At 62.2% G+C, this 16,266-nt stretch overlaps 1 protein-coding gene across 3 annotated transcripts; it reads left to right on the top strand.

Annotated features, from left to right (window-relative positions):
* The first annotated feature begins 11 nt into the window (after positions 1–11).
* On the top strand, positions 12–14,878 carry RNF169 (ring finger protein 169). Of its 3 annotated transcripts, none has more exons than XM_068141993.1 (6): positions 12–421; positions 5,059–5,135; positions 8,828–8,971; positions 10,312–10,424; positions 12,733–12,832; positions 13,679–14,878. In XM_068141993.1, the coding sequence occupies exons 1-6, from the start codon at positions 46–48 to the stop codon at positions 14,876–14,878; spliced, it is 2,010 nt and encodes a 669-aa protein (XP_067998094.1). In that variant the 5' UTR covers positions 12–45. The 3 variants fall into 3 exon arrangements, with proteins under 3 accessions (XP_067998094.1, XP_067998104.1, XP_067998085.1); XM_068142003.1 differs by having other exon boundaries at positions 8,825–8,956; XM_068141984.1 differs by having other exon boundaries at positions 13–421; positions 8,825–8,971.
* The last annotated feature ends 1,388 nt before the right edge of the window (positions 14,879–16,266 follow it).

The raw sequence follows: 16,266 nt of genomic DNA, 5'->3' as shown, positions 1-16,266 counted from the left end.
CCATGGCCGCGCAGGCAGGGCGGAGCCGCGCGGGCGCCTGACAAGATGGCGGCGGCGGCGGCAGGCCGCGGGCTGCAGGCGCGGCGGGGCAGGAGGCGCCGGAGGCGGGAAAGGGCCGGGGCGGCAGCCTTAACGGCGGCGGCGGCGGAGGAGGAGGAGGCGGCGGAGGAAGGAGAGGCTGAGGCGGCGCTGGCCGCGAGCCAGTGCGCGCTGTGCCGGCAGGCTGTGGCCGAGGCGGTGACGCCGCCCTGCCGCCACTCGCTGTGCCTCGCCTGCTTCCAGCGCTGCCTGCAGGGCCCCGGCCTCCGCTGCCCGCTCTGCCGCAGCCGCTTCGCCGCACGGCCGCGCCGGCACCGGCCCCGCAGCCGCAACCGTCCCGAGCCCCTCGCGGCAGCAAGGGAGCAGCGGCCCCCGGAGCAAGGTGCGTGCGGACCGGGACCTGCCCGGGCGCCTCCGCAAGGGGCGAGGAAGGGACGGGGAGCGGGGCAGGAGAGCAGGAGCTGGGAGCAGAGAGTGCGGGCTCAGCGCTGCGGCTCCTGCAGGGAGCAGAGCAGGTCCGGGCAGCCGGAGAGGAGCTGCTGGGGTGCTGAGCCCGGAGAGCAGGAGAGGAGCTGCTGGGGTGCTGAGCCCGGAGAGCAGGAGAGGAGCTGCTGGGGTGCTGAGCCCAGGGAGCAGGAGAGGAGCTGCTGGGGTGCTGAGCCCAGGGAGCAGGAGAGGAGCTGCTGGGGTGCTGAGCCCGGAGAGCAGGAGAGGAGCTGCTGGGGTGCTGAGCCCGGAGAGCAGGAGAGGAGCTGCTGGGGTGCTGAGCCCAGGGAGCAGGAGAGGAGCTGCTGGGGTGCTGAGCCCAGGGAGCAGGAGAGGAGCTGCTGGGGTGCTGAGCCCGGAGAGCAGGAGAGGAGCTGCTGGGGTGCTGAGCCCGGAGAGCAGGAGAGGAGCTGCTGGGGTGCTGAGCCCGGAGAGCAGGAGAGGAGCTGCTGGGGTGCTGAGCCCGGAGAGCAGGAGAGGAGCTGCTGGGGTGCTGAGCCCGGAGAGCAGGAGAGGAGCTGCTGGGGTGCTGAGCCCGGAGAGCAGGAGGCTGAGGAGCTGCTGGGGTGCTGAGCCCGGAGAGCAGGAGAGGAGCTGCTGGGGTGCTGAGCCCGGAGAGCAGGAGGCTGAGGAGCTGCTGGGGTGCTGAGCCCGGAGAGCAGGAGGCTGAGGAGCTGCTGGGGTGCTGAGCCTGGAGAGCAGGAGAGGAGCTGCTGGGGTGCTGAGCCCGGAGAGCAGGAGAGGAGCTGCTGGGGTGCTGAGCCCGGAGAGCAGGAGAGGAGCTGCTGGGGTGCTGAGCCCGGAGAGCAGGAGAGGAGCTGCTGGGGTGCTGAGCCCGGAGAGCAGGAGAGGAGCTGCTGGGGTGCTGAGCCCGGAGAGCAGGAGAGGAGCTGCTGGGGTGCTGAGCCCGGAGAGCAGGAGAGGAGCTGCTGGGGTGCTGAGCCCGGAGAGCAGGAGGCTGAGGAGCTGCTGGGGTGCTGAGCCCGGAGAGCAGGAGAGGAGCTGCTGGGGTGCTGAGCCCAGGGAGCAGGAGAGGAGCTGCTGGGGTGCTGAGCCCGGAGAGCAGGAGAGGAGCTGCTGGGGTGCTGAGCCCGGAGAGCAGGAGAGGAGCTGCTGGGGTGCTGAGCCCGGAGAGCAGGAGAGGAGCTGCTGGGGTGCTGAGCCCGGAGAGCAGGAGAGGAGCTGCTGGGGTGCTGAGCCCGGAGAGCAGGAGAGGAGCTGCTGGGGTGCTGAGCCCGGAGAGCAGGAGAGGAGCTGCTGGGGTGCTGAGCCCGGAGAGCAGGAGAGGAGCTGCTGGGGTGCTGAGCCCGGAGAGCAGGAGAGGAGCTGCTGGGGTGCTGAGCCCGGAGAGCAGGAGAGGAGCTGCTGGGGTGCTGAGCCCGGAGAGCAGGAGAGGAGCTGCTGGGGTGCTGAGCCCGGAGAGCAGGAGAGGAGCTGCTGGGGTGCTGAGCCCGGAGAGCAGGAGAGGAGCTGCTGGGGTGCTGAGCCCAGGGAGCAGGAGAGGAGCTGCTGGGGTGCTGAGCCCGGAGAGCAGGAGGCTGAGGAGCTGCTGGGGTGCTGAGCCCGGAGAGCAGGAGAGGAGCTGCTGGGGTGCTGAGCCCAGGGAGCAGGAGAGGAGCTGCTGGGGTGCTGAGCCCGGAGAGCAGGAGAGGAGCTGCTGGGGTGCTGAGCCCGGAGAGCAGGAGAGGAGCTGCTGGGGTGCTGAGCCCAGGGAGCAGGAGAGGAGCTGCTGGGGTGCTGAGCCCAGGGAGCAGGAGAGGAGCTGCTGGGGTGCTGAGCCCGGAGAGCAGGAGAGGAGCTGCTGGGGTGCTGAGCCCAGGGAGCAGGAGAGGAGCTGCTGGGGTGCTGAGCCCGGAGAGCAGGAGAGGAGCTGCTGGGGTGCTGAGCCCGGAGAGCAGGAGAGGAGCTGCTGGGGTGCTGAGCCCGGAGAGCAGGAGAGGAGCTGCTGGGGTGCTGAGCCCGGAGAGCAGGAGAGGAGCTGCTGGGGTGCTGAGCCCGGAGAGCAGGAGAGGAGCTGCTGGGGTGCTGAGCCCGGAGAGGAGCTGCTGGGGTGCTGAGCCCGGAGAGCAGGAGAGGAGCTGCTGGGGTGCTGAGTCCAGGGAGCAGGAGAGGAGCTGCTGGGGTGCTGAGCCTGGAGAGCAGGAGAGGAGCTGCTGGGGTGCTGAGCCCGGAGAGCAGGAGAGGAGCTGCTGGGGTGCTGAGCCCGGAGAGCAGGAGAGGAGCTGCTGGGGTGCTGAGCCCGGAGAGCAGGAGAGGAGCTGCTGGGGTGCTGAGCCCGGAGAGCAGGAGGCTGAGGAGCTGCTGGGGTGCTGAGCCCGGAGAGCAGGAGGCTGAGGAGCTGCTGGGGTGCTGAGCCCGGAGAGCAGGAGGCTGAGGAGCTGCTGGGGTGCTGAGCCCGGAGAGCAGGAGAGGAGCTGCTGGGGTGCTGAGCCCGGAGAGCAGGAGAGGAGCTGCTGGGGTGCTGAGCCCGGAGAGCAGGAGGCTGAGGAGCTGCTGGGGTGCTGAGCCCGGAGAGCAGGAGAGGAGCTGCTGGGGTGCTGAGCCCGGAGAGCAGGAGAGGAGCTGCTGGGGTGCTGAGCCCGGAGAGCAGGAGGCTGAGGAACTGCTGGGGTGCTGAGCCCGGAGAGCAGGAGAGGAGCTGCTGGGGTGCTGAGCCCAGGGAGCAGGAGAGGAGCTGCTGGGGTGCTGAGCCCGGAGAGCAGGAGAGGAGCTGCTGGGGTGCTGAGCCCGGAGAGCAGGAGAGGAGCTGCTGGGGTGCTGAGCCCGGAGAGCAGGAGAGGAGCTGCTGGGGTGCTGAGCCCGGAGAGCAGGAGAGGAGCTGCTGGGGTGCTGAGCCCGGAGAGCAGGAGAGGAGCTGCTGGGGTGCTGAGCCCGGAGAGCAGGAGAGGAGCTGCTGGGGTGCTGAGCCCGGAGAGCAGGAGGCTGAGGCAGCTCGTGGCTGGGTTTGTAGCCCTTGGGCTGGGCACTGAGGGAGCTCCCAGCTGTAATCCTGGGGTTGGGCTTTGGTCGCCTTCCTGCCAGAAGGACCTTGAGGGCTGGGGCAGGGCCAGAGCAGGGGAAGGACGCTGGGGAGGGGTCTGGGGAAAGAGGAGAAGGCTGTGGAGAAGTTGTGAGGAGCAGCTGAGGGCCCTGGGGGGATTGAGGCTGCAGCAGAGGAGGCTGAGGGGAGACCTTGTGGCTGTCTGCAGCTCCCTGAGAGCAGTTTGCAGCCTGCTGGAGTTTGGTCTCTTCTCTCAAGGTATGAGGGACCGGATAAGAGGAGATGGCCTCAGGTTGTGGCAGGGGAGGTTGAGCTTGGCCCTAGGAGCAATTTGTGCCCCTTGAGGGGTGCCCAGGCCTGTGGCAGGCTGCCCTGGGCAGTGGTGGAGTCTCCATGGCTGGAGGGGTTGGGAAGCTGTGGTACTGGGGCCAGGGGTCGGTCGTGGCCTGGGGCAGTGCTGGGCTCATGGTTGGACTCCATGACCTGAAAGGTCTCTTCCCATCACCACAGCTCTGTGGTTCCCTGCCTGTAGTGGAGCTTGCCCAGGCTTGTTCTGCACAGGAGCAGCAGGAGAGAGCTTTGCTACTGGCCTCAAGAGCAGAGCCTCTGGGGACTGCCAGGCTCCATGGATGGTGGTTCAGCCTCATGCCATCATCCCTTGGGGCTTCCTCCATTCCCATGGTGGGGGGAGGGAGGAAATAAAGGCAGGAAGCTGGAGCAGGAGGAGGAATTCCTGCCAGATGGAGCAGGAATCAAAGCTCCAGAGCCAGGAAGACCATCAGGAGCTGTGAAGAGGACATGGAGCAGAAGAAACCACTTCTGGAGAGGCTTCTCCATGTCTTTGAGTGGCTGAAGGGCAGGGGTGGGATCCTGGGGTGCTCTGCTGGGGTCTCTTGGGTGGCTGGCTTCCTGGGAGAGTCTTTCTAATCCCCAACCACCCAATGGTAGGCTTGGAAGGAGCCCCTGAAGGTCCTCCAAGCCCAGATGCAAGGTCACCTAAAGCAGGCCTTGAGTGTCTCCCAGAGGTGGAGACTCCACCACCTCTCTGGGCAGCCTCTTCCAGTACTCTGCCTCCCCTCCAAGCCCTGAAGTTCCTCCTCATGTCTGGATGGAACTTCACGGATCCAAGCTGATGCCCATCACCTCTGGTCCTGTCACTGGGGACCACTGAGAAGAGCCTGCATCCATCCTCCTGCCACCCAACCCCCCCTTAAGCACATCCCTCCTCAGCCTTCTCTTCTCCAAGCCAAAGCAGCCCTCAACCTCTCACTCCCTTGACCAAGGGGACATCTCCAGGTGCTTCCTTTGTCCCCCATCCTCCTCATCCTCCCTTGGTTGTTGCTCTGGAGAGCCTCAGGATGGTAGAACTTGGCCACCCTCCTCCTAAGGTGTGGAGCAGAGTCAGGATAGAAACATCAGAACCCCCCCCAAAAGTGCTGTGGAACCTCTTGTGGTGGACCTCAAGAGCTTTGAGCTTCTTGGGACAACCTCAAATCAGTAGGAACTGAAAAAGACTCTTCCTTTCCTCCTTGTTTTTCCCCTCTTCTTTCCAGATTTCATCTTCAGAGCCCCCATTAAAGTCAGAAGACCTGGGGAGCCTCGAGAGGAATATGAAAGCCACCTGAGGAAGGTATGGAATTGGGGCTGCCCGTGCCCTGGCCTACAGTGGGTTGGGTTGGGAGGGACCTCTGAAGGTCATCTAGTCCAAGGCCAGCCAATCTAGCAGGGCCACCTCCAGCTAGATCAGGCTGCCCAGGGCCACCTCCAGTCTGAGCTTGAATGTCTCCAGGGATGGAGCCTCAGCCACCCCCCTGTGGCCTGTTCCAGTGTCTCACCACCCTCCCTGTGCAGAGCTTCTCCTGATGTCCAACCTCAACCTGCCCTGCTCCACTTTCAAACCACTGTCCCAGCTCCTCTCACCCCAGGCCCTTCTGAGCAGTCCCTCCCCAGCCTTCCTGCAGGTCTCCTTCAGATACTGAAATGCAGCTCTGAGGTCTCCCTGGAGCCTGCTCTTCCCCGGGCTGAGCAGCCCCAGCTCCCCCAGCCTGTCCCCACAGCAGAGGTTCTCCAGCCTCTGATCACCTTGGTGGCCTCCTCTGGACCCTCTCCATCAGGTCTCTGTCTCTCTTGTGTTGGAGGCTCCAGAGCTGGCCACAGCCCTGCAGGTGAGGTCTCCCCAGAGCAGAGCAGAGCAGAGGGGCAGGATCCTCTCTCTCCAGCTCTGGCCAAGCTGCTTTGGATGCAGCCCAGGCTGCCCTTGGCCTTCTGTGCTGCCAGTGCCCATTGCTGCCTCCTGTCCAACTTCTCCCCCACCAGCACCCCCAAGGCCTTCTCTGCAGGGCTGCTCTCAACCTCCTCCTCCCCCAGCCTGGATTGATGCTGAGGGTTGCCCAGACCTAGGTGCAGGACCTTGCCCTTGACCATATTGAACCTCCTGAGATTGGTTCTGAGACCTCAAAGAATCTATCTGCAGCTTCCTGGGTTTAGAAGGGCACAGCTCAGAGGGTTGTGAGCAGTGGGGCAGAGTCTAGATGGAGGCCTGGAGCTGGTGGTGTCCCCCAGGGGTCAGGACTGAGTCCACTCCTGGTCAACATCTTCATCATCTGCCTGGATGAAGATAGAGTGGAGCCTCAGCCAGGCTGGGAGCAGTGCTGACAGCCCTGAGGCTGTTCTGGCAGCCAGGGAGCCCTGGGCAGGCTGAGAGCTGGGGGAGAGGAACCTCCTGCAGGCCAAGGGCAGAGTCCTGCCCCTGGGCAGGGACAACCTCCTGCAGCAGCACAGCCTGGGGGGGAGCTGCTGGGGAGCAGCTGGCAGGAGAAGGAGCTGGGGGTGCTGGGGGACAGCAAGGAGGTGCCCAGCAGCCAGCAAGGTGTCCTGGTGCCAAGATGTTCTCCCAAAGGAAGAGGTCAGGTATGGGGTTTAAGGAGCTGACTGCTGCTGTGTCTGTCACAAGCAGTCCAAGCTGCTAGCCACACGTGGTCAGGAAGCTCCTACCTGAGGCATGTCCGGGCAGGCAGCTTCCCAGCAGCAGGACCAGAGCCGGAGCAGAGCAGGCTTGGGGAGCAAGAGAGCAAACCTGGACATTTCCTGGAGTCAGGAGATCACAAATGTGAGTGGAGCACACTCTTGGCAGTCCCCAGCATGGGGTGGTGGGGAGGGAGCTCTGGAGCTCAGCCAGGCCCAGCCCAGCCTGCTCCAGCAGGGCACCCCCAGCAGCTTGCCCAGCAGCACCATGGCCAGCGGGGGTTGGAAGCTCTGCACACAAGGAGACTCCACAACCTCTCTGGGCAGCCTGCTCCAGGCCTCCAGCACCCTCACACCAAACAACTTTCTCCTCTCCTGCTGCCACCTCCTGCCTGCCACTTTGTGCCCCTTGGCCTGGCCCTGGGCAGCACTCAGCAGATGCCAGCCCCAGCCTCTTGCCCCCCACAGCCCCTTCAGCTCTTGCTCAGCATTGCTCAGCTCCCCTCTGGGGCTGCTCTTCTGCAGGCTCTCAGCCCCAGGGCTCTCAGCCTTTGCTGCTCCCAGAGCTGCTCCAGGCCCCTCAGCCTCTCCCCAGCCTCCCCTGGACTCTCTCCAGCACTTCTCAGTCTCTCTGCAGCTGGGGAGCCCAGCCCTGGACCCAGCCCTGCAGCTGTGGCCTGGCTAGGGCAGAGCAGAGGGGCAGCACAACCTCCCTTGCCCTGCTGCTGCCCACACTCTTCTTGATGCCCTGTAGGAGACCTTGGTGACCTCTTTGTCCCCCAGGGCACCTTGCTGGCTGCTGGGCACCCCCTTGCAGTCCCCCAGCACCCCCAGCTCCTTCTCCTGGCAGCTGCTCCCCAGCAGCTTCCCCTTCAGCTGCTGTCCTGCTGCTGCCTTCAGGTGTCAGACTTGTGTCCAATTTTCTAACTTAACCCAAACCTGAAGGGTTTCAAAGACCTTTCTCCCATGTGAGAGAAGCACAGAAAGGGCCCAAGCCTGGGCTCCTCATCCTGGTGGCCCCAAGAAGTCATCCTTGGGCTCCACCAAGAGCAGCAGTTGTGTGTCCCACCAGGTGCAGATTATTCATCCTGCCTCATCATGTAGCACTCACCCTCCTTGCTCAGCTCCTGGGCTGGGTTATTAATTGCTCAGGAATTTAAAGTTGCAGCTCAAAGCAGAGGACACCCCAAGCTTGACAGACCCACAGGCAGCCAGAGGGTTTTCACCTGCTATCTACCTTCTCCTACCTCTCTCTTCCTCATCAGTTGGATTTCAGGGAGCTGCAGAGAGCCACAAGGTCTCCCCTCAGCCTCCTCTGCTGCAGCCTCAACCCCCCCAGGGCCCTCAGCTGCTCCTCACAACTTCTCCACAGCCTTCTCCTCCTTCCCCAGACCCCTCCCCAGCTTCCTTGCCCTGCTCTGGCCCTGCTCCAGCCCTCAAGCTCCTCCTGGCAGGGAGGGCCCAACCCTGCCCCCAGGCTTGCAGCTGTGGGCTCCCCAGTGCCCAGCCCAGGGGCACAATCCCTGCCCTGCTCCTGCTGCCCACCCCATTGCTGCTCCAGCCCAGGCTGCTGCTGCCCTCCTTGCCCACCTGAGCATCCCCTGGCTCCTCTCCAGCCTCTGACACCAACCCCCCCAGGGCCTTTCCCCCCCAGGCTCTTCCCAGCCCCTCTGCCCCAGCCTGGAGCCTTCCTGGGCTTGCTGTGCCCCAGGGGCAGGTCCCAGCCCTTGCCCTTGGTGCCCTCATCCCATTGGCCTCCCCCATGGCTCCAGCCTGGCTAGATCCTTCTGCAGAGCCTAGGAGCCAAAGTTTCCAGCAGCAGCAGGTCCTGGCACACTGAGAAGGTGAACATTTCAGCTCCCAGTGGGAGCCATCAGCTCCAAGGAGGATTTGTCCTAAAGGAAGTGCAGGGAGTAGACTTGCAGAGGTTCAGGAAAAGCTTCTGGAGCTCAGAGATGATGGAGGTGATGCCACCAAGGGCCTGGGACCTGCCATGGCCCATCAGGAAGCCACCCAACTGCAGCAGCCCTGTCAAGGTTTGTAGGGTGTCAGGGAGTGGTAGGACTTTGGGGGCTGGAAAGGAGCAAAACTGGAAGTGGGGAGATGCAGGCTGGATGTGAGGAAGTAGTTCTTCCCCATGAGGGTGGTGAGGCAGAAGCTCATCTTCAGGTGGAACCTCCTGGGTTGCAGTTTGTGCCCCTTGGCCATCAGAGGAGGAGAGAAGTGAGGTCCCAAAATGTGGCCCAAACTCTTGGAAGGTCACCTGCTGGGCAGCCAAGTGTAGGACTTCAACCTGGGGCTCTCTTTCCTTTGGTTTGGTGTGGTTTTGTCTTTGTTTTTGGTCATTGTTTCCAGCTGAGAGAGGAAAAAGTCCAAGAAGAAAAATCTTCTGAGGACCTCCTTCACAAGTTGGTTCTGGAGGACCTGGAGCTGGGCAAAAGGAAAATGGATGAGCAGCAGAAGAAAGAGGAAGCTTTGGTGATGAAGGTCAGCCAGGAGGCTGTGAGTAAAGCTTCTGCTTCTCCTTCTGCAGCTTCATCCTCCTGGAGAAAGTGACTGATGGCTTGGACAGTCTGCTGGAGGCTGGGGCCAAAGGGTGGTGGGGAATGGAGATAACCCCCAGCTGGTGGCTGGGCACCAGGGGTGTCCCCAGGGCTCAGGGTGGGATCACTGCTCTTGGATGTCTTCATCCCTGAGCTGGGGGAGGGCTGGAGGCTCCCTCAGGCAGGGTGCAGATGGCACCAAGCTGGGTGGGAGCTGAGCTGCTGCAGGGGCAGGAGGGAGCTACAGAGGGCTCTGGAGCCATGGGGGAGGCCAATGGGATGAGGGCACCAAGGGCAAGGGCTGGGACCTGCCTCTGGGGCACAGCAAGGCCAGGAAGGCTCCAGGCTGGGGCAGAGGGGCTGGGAAGTGCCTGGTGGGGAAAGGCCTTGGGGGGGTTGGTGTCAGAGGCTGGAGAGGAGGCAGGGGGTGCCCAGGTGGGCAAGGAGGGCAGCAGCAGCCTGGGCTGGAGCAGCAATGGTGTGGGCAGCAGGAGCAGGGCAGGGATTGTGCCCCTGGGCTGGGCACTGGGGAGCCCACAGCTGCAAGCCTGGGGGCAAGGTTGGGCTCTCCCTGCCAGGAGGAGCTTGAGGGCTGGGGCAGGGCCAGAACAGGGCTTCCAGGCATCTCCTAGGGCTAAGACTCAATCCTGGAAGAGGATTTGATGGTTCTGAAGACCTTGACTGTTTGAGGTCCTCCAGCTCCTGCTGGGAGCTATCATCCTTTGCCAGAAGGAGCTTGGAGGGTTGGTTGCTTGACTTCTTCATAGCCCTAGAAGGCTTCCACAGCACCCTTTGGGGTTTGGTGTGGCTCCAGATGTTCTGCCAGAGGTTTCTGTTCCCCCTCTCTCTTTACCTCCTGCTCTCCTGGCTGCAGGTGCAGCTCCTCTGCTTCCTGTGGCACTTCCAGGAAGGTTTCCTCCTGCATCTTCTCCAGGTGCAGGAGGTTCTACACCCAGAGCTTTGCTCCAGTTGGGAGCCTCCTCAGGGCCCCTGGAGTCTCACTGAGAGCTGGGTGCTGACCACCAACCTCTAGAACCTTCCCTCTGGGACGCTCCTCACCTTTCCCTTCCATCTTCAACACCTCACAGCCAGCAGTGGAGTTGGGGTGGAGGCTTTATTTGGGGGGGGGGGAGGGGGTTGGCTTTGAAGAGCACCTCCTAAGCTCTTCAGAACCACCATGGAGCTGCTGCCAGGATCCATCTCTTTGCCAGAAGGAGCCTCAGAGGTCCCTCCAGGGGGCTGCTTTGGGTTGCTCCTGGATGGCCAACTCAAAGCCTGGCCTTGGCTTGCCTCCCACAGCTCCCTGAGTGCCTCTCGGACTCAGAGAACGAAGAACCCTTCCAGGGGAGGCAGAGCCACCGCTCAGCTTTCGTCTCCAAGAGCAGTGTCTACTCCTTGGCCTTCCTCTCAGGGTAAGATCTTCAGCCTCATCATCCTCACTGATGTCCCTCACAGGTGCTCTTCTCTTCTACACCTACCTGAGAGCCTTCCATTGGAGCCAGTTGGAGGCCTGGAGCTTGTGGTTGGTTCCCAAGAGAGGTCAGGATTGCTCAGCATCTTCATCAGTGGCTTGGGTGAAGGCACAGAGTGGAGCCTCAGCCAGGATGGGAGCAGTGCTGACAGCCCTGAGGCTGTGCTGGCAGCCAGGGAGCCCTGGGCAGGCTGAGAGCTGGGGGAGAGGAACCTCCTGAAGGCCAAGCAGGGCAAGGGCAGAGTCCTGCCCCTGGGCAGGGACAACCTCCTGCAGCAGCACAGCCTGGGGGGGAGCTGCTGGGGAGCAGCTGGCAGGAGAAGGAGCTGGGGGTGCTGGGGGGCAAGGAAGTGCCCAGCAGCCAGCAAGGTGCCCTGGGGGACAAGGGCATCCTGGGGGGCATGAAGGAAAGTGTGGCCAGCAGGGCTAGGGAGGTTCTCCTGCCCCTCTGCTCTGCCCTGCTGAGGCCACCTCTGCAATCCTGTGTCCAGTTTGGGGCTCCCCAGTTGAAGAGAGGCAGGGAGCAGCTGGGGAGAGTCCAGGGGAGGCTGTGAGGATGCTGAAGGGACTGGCAGAGATCTGCTGAGGAGGGAGACTGAGAGCCCTGGGGCTGCTGGGTGTGGAGAGAAGGCTGAGAGGGGACCTGATCAATGCCTATCAATATCTGAGGGGTGGGGGTCAGGCTGAAGGTGCCAGGCTCTGCTTGGGGGTGCCCAGGGAGAGGACTGGGACCAAGGGTACAAGCTGGAACCCAGGAGGTTGCAGCTGGAGATGGGGAGAAAGTTGTTTGGTGTGAGGGTGCTGGAGGCCTGGAGCAGGCTGCCCAGAGAGGTTGTGGAGTCTCCTTGTGTGCAGAGCTTCCAACCCCCCCTGGATGTGTTCCTGTGTGACCTGCCCTGGCTGACCCTGCTCTGGCAGGGGGGTTGGATGACCTCTGGAGCTCCCTTCCAGCCCCTACCCTCCTGTGGATGTCCCAGTCCAAAACCAGTCAGACATTTTTCTTCCCAGGCTATGTAGAACAGACTAAATGGTAGAACACTGAAGTCTGTCCTGATCACCTCCTGCCTGCTGGAGAATCCTGCAGGAACTTAGACCCAACCTGATGGCCTTCCAGGACGGAAGGGTTCCAGCAGTGGACATGGGAAGAGCTCTGGAGGTTGTCTTTCTTTCTGCTGGGGGCAATTGGAAAAGGCTGCCCAGGAAGGTGGTGGAAGAGTCACCACCTCTGGGGATGTTCATGGAGCAAGCAGCTGAGGTGCTTCAGGCCATGGTTTGAGGACCATGGTGGTGCTGGGTGGAAGGTTGGACTTGATGATCTTGGAGGTCTTCTCAAACCTCAGTGATTCTGTGAGGCTTTGAAGTGGTCCCCCCACAACAGCCTCTCTGGACAGGGGGGAGGTGATGGAGGCTCTGGTGTTGGATGCTCAACATCCAGAGGGTAGTGGTCAATGCCTTGAGGTCCAGGTGGGGATGGGTGACAAATGGTGGCCCTCAGGGGTCCATCCTGGCACCAGTACTGTTCAGCATCTCCATCAGTGACACAGACACTGGGACCCAGGTCCCCTCAGAGCTTGAGACACCTGAGGGGCAGGATCCATCCAGAGGGACCTGGACAGGCTGCAGGAGTGGGGCTAGGGGAACCTCCTGAGGTACAACAAGGCCAAGGGCCAGGTTGGGACGACCCCTGGGGTCCATCTAGACTGGGGGAAAGGGCTGGAGAGAAGCCCTGGGGAGACCTTCTGAGTGCTGGGGCAGCTCTGGAGGCCTCAGCACAGGCAGGGAGCTGCTGGAGCAGGGCCAGAGGAGGCCACAGCCATGCTGGGAGGGCTGGAAGGGCTCTGCTGGGAGGCCAGGCTGGCAGAGCTGGGGTTGTTGAGCCTGGAGAAGAGAAGGCTGCAGGGAGAGCTGCTGGTGGCCTGGCAGGGCTGGAAGGGGCTGAGGAGAAAGCTGGGGACAGAGGTTTGAGCAGGGCAAAGGGGGATGTTTTGGAGCTCCAAGAGGGAGCCTCAGAGCAGAGAGAAGTCCTTCAGCAGGAGGGTGGTGAGAGCCTGTCCCAGTGATGAAGTGTGAGGAGCACAGAGGGCTCCAGGACACCCCCGGGAGCTTCACCCTCAATTAACTACAAGCCCTTAGGTGGAGGTGTCCAGGAGTTGAGCCTGATCCAAGCCCTTTCCCACAGGGAGCTGGTGCCAGAAGCTGTTGAACTTCCCAAGACCTCTCCTGGTTTCACCTCCTCTTCTTTTCCCCAGGAACCTGAGCTCCAAGGTGGAAAGGAGTCGGAGCTGCAACGACACCGTGCAGGAGAGGTCGAAGAGCAGGCAGAGATCAGCCCCAGCCAACAAAACCAAGGTACCAACTGCCTCTGGAAGCATTAAGTGGAGACCACCTTCTTCTCTGAGGTGGCCGTGGAGCAGTGGTCACCTGGTGTGGGCAGCAGGAGCAGGGCGGGGATTGTGCTTCCAGGGCTGGGCACTGAGGAGGTTGCAGCTGGAAGCCTGGGGGCAGTTTGTGGGCCCCTCGATGACAGAAGGACATTGAGGGCTGGGGCAGGGCCAGAGAATGGCAAGGAAGCTGGGGAGGGGTCTGGAGAAAGGAAGAGAAGGCTGTGGAGAAGTTGTGAGGAGCAGCTGAGGGCCCTGGGGGGGTTGAGGCTGCAGCAGAGGAGGCTGAGGGGAGACCTTGTGGCTCTCTGCAGCTCCCTGAGAGCAGCTTGCAGCCAGCTGGGGCTCAAGGGCTGCTCCTGAGGGCTGGGCCAAGAGGAGATGGCCTCAGGTTGTGGCAGGGCAGGTTGAGCTTGGCCCTGAGGAGCAATTTATGCCCCTTGAGGGGTGCCCAGGCCTGTGGCAGGCTGCCCAGGGCAGTGGTGGAGTCCCCATGGCTGGAGGGGTTGGGAAGCTGTGGTGCTGAGGGCCATGGGGTGGTGGTGCCCTGGGGCAGTGCTGAGGCCGTGCTTGGCCTTCAAGATCATGTCCAACCCAAACTCTTCCAAGGCTCCCTGAGAGCTGCAGTGAGCAGCAGAGGCTGACCTGGCAATGCCAAGCTGCTCCCCAGCACGACCTGAGCCTGGCAGCTTTACCTCCTCCCTTTTTTCCCTGCCTCCTCCCTCTCCATTCCTTTCCTCCCTCCCCCCCCCCGGCTCCTCCCTCTTCCTCCTCCCACGCCAACCTCTCTGAGCTGTGCTGCTTTGCCTCGCAGGTGCCAGCAGTCAGCAGCACCTCCACCCCGCTGCTGGGGGTGCTCTCCTCCACCCAGAACCATCGCTGCCTGTCGGCCCCCGACCTGACGGCGGAGAAGCGTCAGGCCCTCAACCCTGTGTCCTCCTTCTCCGCCGTCCAGAGGGGGCCCGAGAGGTCCATCAGCCCCGAGAGCAACGACAGCATCTCCGAGGAGCTCAACCACTTCAAGCCCATCGTCTGCTCCCCGTGCACCCCTCCCAAGAGGCTGCCAGATGGGAGGGTCCTGAGCCCCCTCATCATCAAGTCCACCCCCAGGAACCTCAGCCGCAGCCTCCAGAAGCCGACCACCTACGAGGCCAGCCCCAGGATCCTGAAGAAGTGGGAGCAGATCTTCCAGGAGCGCCAGATCAAGAGGACTCTCTCCAAAGCCACCCTCACCTCCTTGCTTGCAGAGCCTGGGGAAGAGCTGGCTGAGGTCACCCACTCCAGCAGTGGCCCTAAAGAGCAGCCCCAAGCTGAAGGTGAGCACCACCGCCACCTGCTTCCAGCTGAGGCAGCAGGAGGCCCTCGCCCTGAGCTGGATTCCTCTCCTCCTCCCAAACTGGGAAGAGGGAGTGAGAAGAAGAAAGCTCCTCAAGCTTTGCCAGCAGCTGACCTCGCTGAGGAACCAGGCCTGAGGTCCAGTGCCACCACCCAAAACCCCCCAGAAGTCCCTGATCTCCAAGCCACCGCCTTGGTGGCCAAATCCTCCCTGGGCCTCGGCCCGAAAGCACTGAGCAGAAGGCCGCTGGGGGTCACCTCCTCGCTACCTGGCAGCAGCCTCCCTCTGAAGGCAGCAGGCAAGAAGCAGCTGAAGTTCCTCAACAGCAGTGAGATGCTCAACCTGCAGACCACCACCACCTGTAGCTCTGTGGAGAACATCCTGGGGGACCAAGCTCCGGCCCTGCGCCGTGGCCGCAAGCGCCGCTGCAAGACCAAGCACCTGGAGCACGCCACCAACGGCTCCCTCAAGAGGCTGAGGCACCTGGGGGAGGTGACCTCCTTGGCTGCAGAAGGCCTGGAGGTGGAGCAGAAGGTCCAGCAGGAGGAGGAGGACAGGAGGTTGGCCCTGCAGCTGCAGAGGCTTTTTGACAGCGAGAACAGGACGCTGGAGAGGAGGAGAGGCAGGGGTGGGGAGCGCTACCTGCTGAGGTCCAAGAGCAGGCTGGGGGCCAAGTAGCACTTGGAGGGGGGGGGGGGAACCATGTGGCCTTTGCTGGAGGACAGGGAGGCTGCCTTCTGGAGGACAGGGAGGTTGCCTCTCTAGAGGGCAATGAAGTTGCCTTCTGGAGAACAAGGAGGTTGCCTCTCTAGAGGATGAGGAGGTTGCCTCTCTAGAAGACAATGAAGTTGCCTTCTGGAGGTCAAGGAGGTTGCCTCTCTAGAGGAGGATGAAGTTGCCTTCTAGAGGACAAGGAGGCTGCCTCTCTAGAAGACAATGAGGCTGCCTCTCTAGAGGATGAAGAAATTGCCTTCTAGAGGATGATGAAATTGCCTTCTAGAAGACAAGTGACCTAGAGGATGATGGGGTTGCCTTCTAGAGGACAAGTTGCCTTCTGGAGGATGATGAAGTTGCCTTTTAGAAGTCAAGTTGCCTTCTAGAGGAGAATGAGGTTGCCTTCTACAAGGTGATGAGGTTGCCTTCTACACAATGATGAAGTTGCCTTCTGGAGGACAATGAGATTGCCTTCTGGAGGAGAATGAAGTTGCCTCTCCAGAAGGTGATGAGGTTGATCAGATGATCTGGGAGGAAAACTTCTTTTCTGTCCATGCTTCCACCCACAACAAAGTGTTGGTTGCTTTGGGCTGGTTTGGGGTTGGTGGTCAGATCTTCTGAGGGTCCAGCTGAGAGAGGAGCCCAGGGGCCTGTCAGAGCAACACAAAGAGGGAAAGAGAAAAGAGGTCTCCAACTTCCTGCTCCATGGCTCTGGAAGAAGCATCTCTTGCCCCCATGAATACTCTGCAAGGCTTCTCCATGCACCTGGGGACATTTGGTTGCCCCACATCAAGGCAGGGTTGGATGAGGCCCTGAGCAACTTGGTCTCATTTGGTTGCCCCACATCAAGGCAGGGTTGGATGAGGCCCTGAGCACCTTGGTCTCACTTAGTTGCCTTATATCAAGGCCAGGTTGGATGAGGCCTTGAGCAACTTGGTCTCACTTGGTTGCCCCACATCCAGGCCAGGTTGGATGGGACCTTATCAAGGCCAGGGTGAATAGAACCTTGAGCAGCTTGGCCTCACTTGGTTGCCCCACATCCAGGCCAGGTTGCATGAGGCCTTGAGCACCTTGGTCTCACTTGGTTGCCCCACATCCAGGCCAGGTTGCATGAGGCCTTGAGCAGCTTGGTCTCACTTGGTTGCCCCACATCCAGGCCAGGTTGGATGAGGCCTTGAGCAGCTTGGCCTCACTTGGTTGCCCCACATCCAGGCCAGGTTGGATGAGGCTTTGAGCAGCTTGGCCTCACTTGGTTGCCCCACATCCAGGCCAGGTTGCATGAGGCTTTGAGCAGCTTGGCCTCACTTGGTTGCCCCACATCAAGGCCAGGTTGGATGAGGGCTTGAGCAGCT

This window comes from Melanerpes formicivorus, unplaced genomic scaffold (genome assembly GCF_026170545.1).
Source record: "Melanerpes formicivorus ecotype bairdi unplaced genomic scaffold, bMelFor1.0.p_v2 SCAF_1, whole genome shotgun sequence".
NCBI lineage: Eukaryota > Metazoa > Chordata > Aves > Piciformes > Picidae > Melanerpes > Melanerpes formicivorus.
Note: the sequence above shows the minus strand (reverse complement) of the source record. Positions and strands in the feature narration are given on the sequence as shown.

Coding starts and splice junctions, on each gene's coding strand:
- RNF169 (XM_068141984.1), top strand. CDS start 46: ATGGCGGCGGCGGCGGCAGGCCGCGGGCTGCAGGCGCGGCGGGGCAGG. Junction 5,136..8,824: donor ATGAAAGCCACCTGAGGAAG/GTATGGAATTGG, acceptor CATTGTTTCCAG/CTGAGAGAGGAAAAAGTCCA. Junction 10,425..12,732: donor TCCTTGGCCTTCCTCTCAGG/GTAAGATCTTCA, acceptor TCTTTTCCCCAG/GAACCTGAGCTCCAAGGTGG.